We start from the raw sequence: 11,511 nt of genomic DNA, 5'->3' as shown, positions 1-11,511 counted from the left end.
ATGGAGGGAAACCCAGCCCCAGGGGCCGATGTGGGCAGGACCTGTCCATGGGTGGAGTTGTCGCCCGAGTCCCTGGGTGGGGAGCCAGCCCCACCGTGGTTTCTCCAAGGGCCAGATAGCGAGATTGCACCGTCTCTCTCTGGGGCTGGTCCCTTTACTCACAGACGAACCTGCCAGGTGATCCTGGTGGATCAATGCCAGCAGATGGTAGTCCCCCTCTCTGCCGTCCTGCTCCCATGCCCATGATGGGTCTATGTCTGTCTGTTTACTTCGAAAAAATGGAGTTGAGAGTTGTTAGAGCAGTTTTGGGTTTACAGAAAATTGAGCATATAGTGCAGAGAATTCCCGGATATGCTCTCTTTCTCTCTGCCCGCAGTTTCCCCTGTTATTAGTGTCCTGTGTTAGTGTGGTCCCTGTGTTACAGTTGCTGACCCAGAATTGACACATTATTATTAACCAAGGCCCACGGTTATACATGAGGATTCACTCTTGGTGTTGTGCTTCCTATGAGTTTTGACAAATGCACAATGTCACGTATACGCCATTACAGTATCACACAGAATAGTTTCTCCACCTTAAAAAGTCCCCTGAGCTCCACCTGTTCATCCCTCCTAATCCTGAGCCCCTGACAACCAGGGACACATCTGTTTCCAGTCTCCCTGGTTTGCCCCTTCCAGACTGAACGGACGCCCCTCTTAGCTGCGTCCTGCATCCCCACCCTTCCAGAGGGTGGTACGTGCAGCCCTGGGCCACCTCCCCAGGACGTGGGGGTCTCTCGCCTTCTCATAGTTCTCCTCCCATTCTTCTTGGTGCCTGTGGATTTCTGCACTCTTGTTTGTGTGAGGAGGCAGCGTGTAAGTGGAAGAGCATGGTGAAGCTGTCATCTCCATGGTCTGGGAGTGACCTCTAACATTCGTTAACAGCCACCAGCAATGGTGAGTGTAACAGAGAGGTTAGGAAAAGACAGGCCTTGGGGCCTATCAGAGTTAGGTTCAGATCCTGGCTCTCCCACTCCAGACCCGTGGTCTCTTGGGCAAGTGATGTGTCTTCTGTGGGATTCAGCTGCCACATCTGCAAATTGGGGTCATGGCATGTGCCTCATAGTGATGGGGTAAAGATTTGGTACGAAACGCTTGAGCACAGGCCTGGTCCACAGCTCACATCCAATCAAAGGTAGCTATTCCCATCAAGACTCAAAACCCACTGCCAGGGACAGATGAGTCTCCACGTGACAGGTTATGATGAGGGTCACAACAAGGTTAGGAGGAAGGAGTTTAAACTCACTCGGGAATCCTTCTTTTGGAAGCACCCAGGAATGAGTGTCCAGATATGCTCTCGGAAGAGAGTTTCCAGGAGGGCTGCTCAGACGAGGTGACCTTTCAGCTGAGTCTCAAAGATAACCAGGCATTGCCAGGTGGAGAAAGAGGGGAAACAGGATCTGTGCAGAGGGAGCTTCCCCAGGAAATGCAACTGCATTCTCTAGATCATTGGTTCTCTAGGGGCGAGTGACTGTCCCCCATTGGGAGAGTAGCAATGTCTGGAGACATTCTTGGTTGTTACGACTGAGCTGGGGCTATTGGTGTGCAGCTGGTGGAGGCCAAGGATGCTGCTCAACATCCTACAGTGCACAGGACAGCTTCCCACAGCAAAGAATGATCCCGACCCAGATGTCACGAGTCCCATGGTTGAGAACCCTTGCAATAGAAATTGGAGAGGAAGGGAAGGCTTGTGAGCACAACCCCACGACCCCCTTTTCAGCCATTCAGCCTCTTCTTGGAGCCTCTGGTTTCCAAGTCCTTGGCTTTGACTAGTCTGCTAAGATCCCCAAGTGGCAGGACTGAGTGGGGCTGTGGGGGCCACCATCCTGGGGACCTATGGGCAGGTGCTGACTCAAACGTGGAGGAAAGATGCAAGTGACTCCAGGGTAGGGAGGCCAAGACACTCTGAACACCAGTGACATTTGGGGAGTGCAGCCTCCAGGCCCCAGTGTGCCTGGTCCCCTTTGGTCTCTCATTATCAACTGTCAGGGCTCGATCAACAACCTAAGCTCACTGAAGAGGGAATTTGTGACTTTTTTCATATTTTTGAAATTATGGTAAAATATACCTGACATAAAACGTACTTACATTAGCCACGTTATAACAACATTTCAGGGGCATTAATTTTATTCATGACGTTGTGCAACCACCACCTCTACTTATTTCCAGAACTTTCTCATCACCCTTAAAGGAGACCCAATGCCCCTTAGAGGTGACTCCCCATTCTCTCCATCCCCCAGCCCCTGGCAACCTCTGACATGCTTTAAACAGCTACATGAATGTTCACAGCAGCATTGTTCACAACAGCAAACAACTGGAAACAGTGCAAACGTGCATCAGCTGAAGCAGGGGTGGACAAGGTGATGCATCAGTGCAGCGGGATATTGTTCAACCAGGAAAAGGGATGAAGTCTGATATGTGGTGCAGCATGTACGAGCTCAGAAAACATCACGTTGAGTGAAAGAAGACACACACATTAGGACAATATTGTGTGATTCCACTCAGAGGAAACGTCCAGAACAGGCAAATCCATAGAGACAGAAGGAGACTGGTGGTTTACTGCCTTTTAAACTTTATACTACCTAATAAACACAGTTCATTTAGTAATACCTATGTGGTGGGGCCAGCCCACTGGCAGAGTGATTAAGTTCACCCCTCTGCTTTGGCAGCCCGGAGTTCATGGGTCTGGACCCTGAATGTGGACCCACGCACAGCTCATGAGGCCACACTGTGGCAGCACCCCACAGTAGAAATGGAGGAGGATTGGCACGGATGTTAGCTCAGGGACGATCTTCCTCACCAAAAAGAATAAATAAATAAAGTAAAATAGCTGTTATTCATAAAGACGCATCAGAATCTCATCAAATTGAAGGGATGTACTGAGCACAAACCACGTGCATTTGCTCACTTAGTGCACTGATTTAACTATCCTAGGCAGCACCTACAGGGGACCAGGTCACATTCCAAGAACAACTCGTTTACTTCTCACAACCTCTCCTGGGTAGGTCAGGGGAAATGGAGGTATCGAGAGGGGAAGAAACTCAGTCAAGTTTACGCAGGAGGCAGAGCAGAGATTTGAACTCAGTTGGGGTGACCCCCACGTTCCTCTGTCTGGCGGCTGTGTGGCATTGCCTCAGAACACAGAGATGTGCCTCATGGGGGCTCGGAAACAACCAGAATGTTATTTCTAGTCTCCTGCCTCTGATGCCCTGCACGGATGACTCCAGAGGAAGAATCTGGTTGATTCAGATTAAGTTAGAGACGCGCCCTGATCCAAGGAGTCGTATGCGTGGGGCAGGGACGTTTCACTGTGTCTGCAGCTGTGGAACGAAGAGGACTTCTCAGAAGGGAGGAGGAGGGCAGAGCAGCCATGGCTGGAAGCTCCATGGAAGGAACGTTTTCATTTTTAGAGGCATCCTTGAGAGATAGTGCAAGGTATAGTCTTAGGAGACAGCCCAGCCATGGGTTCAAGTCTTGGCTCTGCCGTTGTGACAGCTCCACCTTGAGCAAGCTATGTATGCTGTCTGCAGCCTAATATTCCCAATATGTATGCTCAGGATACTGAAAATGCAGGTGATAAAGACAGCACCTTCCTCACTGGGATGACAGAGGAGTAAATCATACGAGGCACTGAATGGGAATCAATCAATGTTAGCAGTCACTTATCAGGAACACCTGATGACCATTCTCCATCCAGTAGCTGACCTCTCGCTGTCACACCTCACCCCAGGAACAGCCTCCATGCAGAGAGCCAACCTCTCAGCAGTGAGCGAGTTCATCCTTATCGGCTTCTCCACTTTCCCCCACCTCCAGCTGGTGTTCTTCCTGCTGTTCCTCCTGATGCACCTGTTCACGCTGCTGGGGACCCTGCTCATCATGGCCACCATCTGGAGGGAGCGCAGCCTCCACACGCCCATGCACCTCTTCCTGTGCACTCTCTCCATCTCCGAGATCCTCTACAACTTCACCATCATCCCACGAATGCTGGCTGACCTGCTCTCCACCGTCCACTCCATCACCTTCACAGCCTGTGCCAGCCAGATGTTCTTCTCCTTCACTTTCGGGTTCACCCACTCCTTCCTGCTCACTGTCTTGGGCTATGACCGCTACGTGGCCATCTGCCACGCTCTGCGCTATAGTGTGCTCATGAGTCCTGGTAGCGGTGCCTGCCTAGTGGCCTGGTCCTGGGCTGGTGGCTCAGTCATGGGGATGGTGGTGACAATGGCCATTTTCCACCTCATCTTCTGTGGATCCAATGAGGTCCACCATTTTGCTTGCCACGTGCCACCACTGTTGAAGTTGGCCTGTGGAGCTGATGTACCACGGGTGGCAAGGGTGTGGGCCTGCTCTGCATCACTGTCCTGCTGGGATGCTGTCTCCTCATCCTCCTCTCCTATGCCTTCATCATGTCCACCATCTTGAGGATCCCCTCAGCTGAGGGCCGGCACAAGGCCTTCTCCACGTGTGCATCCCACCTCACTGTGGTGGTCGTGCACTACAGCTTTGCCTCTGTCATCTACCTCAGGTCCAAGAGTCCCCAGTCTCTGGAAGGAGACACCCTGATGGGCATCACCTACACGGTCCTCATGCCCTTCCTCAGCCCCATCATCTTCAGCCTCAGGAACAAGGAGCTGAAGATCACCACGAGGAAGACCTTCCTCAGCACACTCTACCCAGAGAAAATGTGATCATCTCGGAGGAATTCCTTGGAAATAGCTAAACTGGATTACCAGATGCTACCATGAGAAGTGGCACCCTGTATACACGTAGGAACCTATTTATCTGATGCCTTAAGGTTTAAAAGGAGCCTCGTCGGCTGTATCCAAATGTACCAACATTGGTTAAACAATGTCAGGAGCGCATTTGTGGTGAAGAAATGTGTGAGATTGTAACACACAGAAAATTAGATTTCATAATTCCTGCCCACTGCAGGACACTTTGTCAGGTAGCATTACACCTGGAACCTGTTCTTCTGCCAGAAACCAGGGTGGTCTGCTTACTCCCACCACCATAAATCCAGATTGCAAAGAGAATTGGAAGACGCCAGATGCAACCCTCTACCAAGCAGCAACAGGTAAATACAACATGGATAGTATAAAGCTACAGAAGACCAAGGCAGGTTATAGCAGAGGAGAACAAAACACCCTAATTTTCAGCATTGCACAGCTCTGTGCAGTAGCAGTTAGAAACAGTAATAAGCAGACTCACAGAAAAAATTGAGGAAATCCCTACATTTCAAGTGTGAATTTTGAGCTGTTGTGGAGAGAAAGAGAAGTCTCTACAGTTCGAGGAAAAAGTGCCACCACGAGAAGTTGCCGGCTGTGTTACAGAGTTACAGGTCACACTGGCCGGGCAGGAACGCTGTGTTGAGGCCCAACAGTGAGAGCAGAGCCCAAGATGAAGGTGTGTGCCGTGGTCACACAGCCTCTATGCTCTTCCCTTTCTCCACAAGGGGGGACTTGAGGTTGAGTGCACTGAATAGTGTTTATAATTCATTGAAAGTGTGTGTATTTAGGGGAAAGACAGCTACTTGATGATGTCACCTATGTCTAAACAACCCACCTCATAAAAGTAAAGTAGAATGGTCTCGCCAGGCATGGGGGGTGGGAGAACCGGGGAAATGCTGTTTAAAGGGAGAAATTTGAAACCAGTAGACAAACAAGCCCAGGACATCGAATGCACAGGACGGTGATTGTAGACAGCAATACTGTATCATAAATCTCAAAGTTGTTAAGAGACTAGATCCTAGTTGTGCCCACCACGAAAAAGAAAAGACAATTATGAGACGTGGTTGAGGCATTAGCTGGTGTTACAGCGGTAATCACATTGCAGCATATAAATGAATTCAAGCAGCACGTTGTACACCTTGAACTCACACAGTGTTATATGTCACATGTTTCAATTAAAAAGAGGTTTCCCTGACAAATTTGTTTCTGAATATGAATATATGCCCTTATTTTAGAAGAAGAATTTGTAATAACACTTAATGGACACCAGTTTATGGTGATACTGTTGTACTCAACAACAGATGTAATTAAAATGCACAAGCAATAAATAAATGTCAAAGTTAACAAAATAGAAAATACGTGTATTCCTGCTGAAGTTGAATAGTAAACTACACATTGTTTGTCCTAAAGCTGATTCAGTCTTTCTCTACAACTTGAGCAGTAAAAACATCGCATGTCAACATGAAGTGGGAGGACGTGGGAAACAATTTCAGTCAAGACTGTGAACCCAGAGCACCGTCCTTGCAGAATACATGGTGTACTGCATTTTCGTTATGTCATCATCTCACTACAGCCTCACATCACCTCGTGGCATCATCTCATTACAGCCTCACAACAGGGCGTAAGGGCAGATAAAGTCATGTCCACCCCATTTGACAGAGGGGAAGCTGGGGAAACGGTTGCACGACTCATCCAAGATCAGGCAGCTTAGCAGAGCCAGGCTTCCAATGAAGGTGTTTACTGAACCCAAGTCCTCCCCACCCACTGTTTCACACGTGGTCTTCCTTTAGTGGGTTTTGTGGATCTTCCATCCGGGGAGTCTAGCCCATCCTCAAATCAAACAACCTGGCAACCTCAGTCTTTCATACCACAGGTGGTCAATTGCAACCTGCCATGCCCTGGAGCATGCATCCTTGGGAGGCTGGTGGAGTATGTCTACAGATTGAGGACTGCTGCATGATTTTAAATTCAGCTTTAGTCTTGCAGGAATTCCTGCGGAACGCTTTCACACTGATCCAAGATGCTCCTCTCTCTGGCGGCAAAGCCAATCGAGACAACAATATAAGCTGGCCCTTTCATTTTCTTCATTAAAGGACAGTTTGGCCTTGGATCCTTCTGGGATCCAAATGGAAAGAGAACCTGGAAAGTGGTGTGTACCCACAATGAGCTGGGCCCCCAATGTCTTATGCTAACTTCTTGTGGTCCCTCAGGCCATCAGCCTCCTGAGGTCAGGAAGTGTGTCCATGTTGCTCACCATCCCACCCAGCACCAACATGGTACTTGGAAGATACAACTGATTAACAAATGTTTCTTGGCTGGACCAGTGTAATCCTCACAATGCAGCAAACCAGTGGGAAACGGGGTTCGGGGAGCTATGTTTGAGGTCAGAGTGACCTGGGTTTAAATCCTGCTTCCCTTTTCTCACTTAATTAGATCGACACTTAGAGATATATTCCACATCTGTGTCAATAAAAGGATGTTCAGAGCAGGGACATTTTTTATTGGAAAGCATTTCATATATGCGTTGATAAAGGCCTCATAAGCAAATGTGGGTTCATTTGTACAGTGGAACCCAAGGCATCCAGTAAAACCATTCAACCCTTGGACTTCATCAGCGTCCCTCTCTCCCTGGGGATCCCATGATGTATGGTGGCCTCATGAACCTCTGCACACAGGTGATCCCCAAATTGTTATCTTTATCCCCATAAAGCTGGCTACTCAACATCTCTGCATAGGGATCTGGTAGGCATCTCAAATTTAATGAGCCCAGAACCAGCTTTTGGACATTCTCTTTGTTGTTATCGTGCTCTCTCTCCCCCTCCCTCCCTCCTCCCTTTCTCTATCTCTTTCCCCTCCCTCTCTCCCCTCTCTTCCTCCACCCCGCCCTCATAGCCTCCTTCTCTCTCCGCTCTCTTTCCTCCTCCTTCTCCCCCTCCTCCTCACCCTTCTCCTCCTCTTCCTCCCAGTCTCTCTCTCCCTCTCCCTCACACACACACACACACACACACACACACACACACACACACACTCCTTCCTCCCACAGTCTTTCCTATCTGAGAAAATAGCAACCCAATCTGAGTTCCTTGGAGGCACTTCTGCTCAAACAGCAGAGAGCCCTTCTCTAACCATAGCAAACAAAATAGAAACTCCCCTGGCCATGTCCCTTCTCTCTTGATCTGCTTTATTTGTCTCTCATGTGCTTCTCACCACCTCATGTAAATCTGCTGATCAGATATTGTCTGTCTCTGCCTTAGACTGCGGCTTTGAGGAAGTCAGGGACTCAGACCATTTTGTCCACTGCTGTGTGTCTCCGTGGCATATGGTAGGCTCTCAAATATTTATTAAAAAAATTAATTTGGAAGAATGAGGATAATTGAAAGTAACCATGAGGTACAATTTTTATTCATCCAATTGGATGGACAAAAAAATGTCAGTTTTGTTAACACTCTTGGATCAACTGTGGGAAAACTGGCTCTTCCCTACATTATGGAGTGTCCTCAGGCAGGTCACTTGCCCTCTCTGAGCCTACCCTGTAAGAAAGCAAAAGAACCTCCCTTCTAAGGCAGTCATGAGACTGAAGCAAGACAGCGCTTGAGAAGGGCATAGCACAGTGCCTGGCATGTGCACATCCTCAGTAAACAGTAGTTAGGGTGATATTATAATTTCGAGTTTGGCTGGACAAGGGTTGCATCAGAGGGAGAGGCGTGTGTCGGAAATGACCAACTGGAGTCACAGATTTGATGTGTCTGTCTGGGTTGTCAGCAAGGTCGAAGGTGCGGGGCCTCAGTGGAGATGGTGGTGGTCCAGCAGTGGGTGCCGTTGGGAGAGGTGCTACTCCAGTGAGCTTCCTGACCTGCCCCTCTTCTCCCAGAATTCCCCTCCCCAGGAACAGTCTCCTCTCTGGCTCCTAGCATCCATGAATGGTCTGTGTGACTCATCGCCATGGTGACAGCTGATAGGGAGGGAGCCAGGTGAGAACTTGCTCTCTCGGGAGACAGAGAGATGCTCTGACCTGCAGGTAGGGCTGTGCAGTGGTTAAGCGATGAAGCAGCGTGCTTGGTTAAATCACATCCCGTCTCCTAGCCTCAGTTTCCCATTATTAAAATGAGTTTAATAATAATGTGGCCGCTTGTAGGATGGTTCTGGTAGTTAAATAACATCATCTGTGCAGGGATATTGACAGTGACTGGCACACAGTAAGCATTCATTAAACGCCAGCTTTTTAAGGTCGACTTAACAAGTACTTGTGCCATCTGCGCCTCAAATCCTGTGGTAGTTTTGGGAGTGCAGAGAGGGCCCACTGCTGTTCCCGGCCTTGGAAGCGTTTCCATGGTGCTTGCTGGGCTGACACACAGAGAAACACCAGGGCTCTCACCAAGACATGGGCCAAGTGCTAAGAGCCACCAAGAGCGGTGACTGCACAGCTCAGGTCACATCAGCCAGGTCTCCCTCCTCTGTACTCCAGGGGCCTCACCAGTGCCCCCCAGGGGACAACGCGGAAGGTTCTGGAGATGGTTTTGGTTGTTGCAACTGAAGGACTGAATTAGGGGGACGTGCTACAATGTCTGGTGGGTCAAGGCCAGGGATGCTGCTCAACCTCCCACAGTGTGCAGAGCGGACCCCACCACAGAGGACGGGCTGTCCCCAAATGTCAACAGTGCCGAGGATGGTAAACCCTGCAGCAGTGACCAATAAACATTTATTGAGCACCGACAGTGTGCCCTGCACGTCTTTAGACTTCACTGGGACACAATATTGAACTGATTAGACATTACCCTGATGTTTGCAGTTGAGAGGGAGGATGTGAATATTAAACAGATAATCACAGTAATTGCTGTATATGATAAATCGTGCTCAAAGCCGTGGGGAAAAGAAGTGAGTTGCTACGAGGGCTTCTAACAGGGGTGGTGACCCAGCATAGGGAAATCAAGGAAGGCTTTCCTGAGGAGGTGTCTTCTGAAGTGGGATCCAAGGATGTGTGGGAGTAAGCCAGGGGCAGGGTGTTCCAGGTAGCGGCAGAGGCATGTGCAAAGCTCCTGGGGTACAAGTGTGCTTGGTTTATTGCAGGAACAGGAGCTAGTTGGGCTGCAGAGGTGGGGAGGGCAGGAGAATAAAGTTGGCAATGAAGCACAGACCCAACCACACGAGGTTTGTGCTGCGTCCTAATGGTGTAAGCAGAGGGTGATTCTTCAGATACCCTTTAGAAAGATCCCTCTGGCTGCTGGACACAAAGCCTGGGGGGCTGGGCTGGAGGAGGAGGAAAACGTCCTTGAGACAGGACTGGACTTTCATCCCCAGCAAGGGGGTCGGGGTCCTCATTTTGGAAGAGCAGAGCAAGAGGAGTGAAGGCAGCAAAGTGTATCTCTCAAGCTGGCTTTTGCCTCCAGCAGCTAGAATGGAAACGCTTGGCTCCAATTAGCGCAGGAGGAGCTCCCCTGATGTCTGCAGATCTGCCCATCGACAGCCCTTCTCTGTGCTCCAGGCCTTTTAACCACCTCTCTGGGCTCTGTCCCCACCTTGGAGATACCCAAGAATGTGCTCTTAGGGGACCATGAGCAACGAATGGCAGACAGCTAGGAATGCAGGGGGTAGGGGAGCTTCAGAAAGTGGAAGCTGAATAACGGAAGGCAGGACAGGGCCCCTTGGGGTAGGGTCTCCACCCCTGTGGTGTGCAGGGCATCAGCCCTGGACCCTGGTTGCATTCACACTGACCTTTGGGCGCTTGTCCCTATTTTCCACAACCAGAGAGCTAATGATGGCTCCTAGTTTTTGGTCTTTTGCAGGGAAAAGAAATGCAAGGTTATTTTGGGGTCTCAGCGTGGGGAGAGTCTGGCATGATCAGGACTAGGGTCAGGTAAATGAGGCCCCCGCCATACAACCAAATTGAAGGGGCCACCACAAAATTCAGTGATCAAGACAAATTATGTTTAATGTAATATTTTTAAAAATCAAAATTAATGCAAAAAATTCCCAATGAACAACATATCAACATTTTAAAGAAAGATGGGATGCAACGCTGACTCTAATAAAAATGTTAGATAATAACAAGTGCTGTCGAGGATGTGGAGAAATCAGACCGTCCTCCAACGCTAGTGGGAATGTACAATGATGCAGCCACTGTGGAAAACATCTGTCATTTCCTCAAATGGTTACGCACAGTTACCACACCAGCCGTCAGTTCCACTCCTAGGTATACAGCCCCGAAGGAAAACGTGTCCACACAAAAACCAGCACGCGAATATTTAGAGCAGCATCACTCACGACAGCCAAACCGTGGAAACAAACCGAGTATCTATCATCAGATGAATGGGTAGACAAAATGCAGTATATCCGTAGAATGCAATATTATTCAGCCTTAAAAGGAAATGAAGCACTGATGCATGCTACAATGTGGATGAACCTTGAAAACGTTACACTGAGAGAAAGAAGCCAGTCACGAAAGCATAAATATTGTATGATTCTATTGTGTGAAATGTCCAGAACAGGCAAATCGATAGAGACAGTAGATTGGCACTTACTTAGGGCTGGAGGGAGGTGGGGAAAGTCGGGTGATAGCTGAAGGGTACAGGGTTTCTCTGGAGGTGATGAAAATGCCCTGAACTGACTGTGGTGATGATTACACGTATCTTTGAATGGACGAGTTACATGGTGTATGAATTGTATCTCCTTAAAGCTGTTTCTCAAATCCCACACCTAGCTGATGATAATGCTCAAAAAACTGGAGCTATTACCAGCATAACTATTAT

General features: G+C 49.0%; 1 protein-coding gene across 1 annotated transcript; it reads left to right on the top strand.

Annotated features, from left to right (window-relative positions):
• The first annotated feature begins 3,779 nt into the window (after window positions 1-3,779).
• LOC123289576 (olfactory receptor 10H1-like) lies at window positions 3,780-4,726 on the top strand. The gene is given in 2 exon segments (XM_044779611.2): window positions 3,780-4,365; window positions 4,368-4,726. Coding segments are annotated over 2 exon segments (945 nt in total).
• The last annotated feature ends 6,785 nt before the right edge of the window (window positions 4,727-11,511 follow it).

Source organism: Equus asinus, chromosome 10 (assembly GCF_041296235.1).
Source record: "Equus asinus isolate D_3611 breed Donkey chromosome 10, EquAss-T2T_v2, whole genome shotgun sequence".
In the NCBI taxonomy this organism is placed as follows: domain Eukaryota; kingdom Metazoa; phylum Chordata; class Mammalia; order Perissodactyla; family Equidae; genus Equus; species Equus asinus.
Note: the sequence above shows the minus strand (reverse complement) of the source record. Positions and strands in the feature narration are given on the sequence as shown.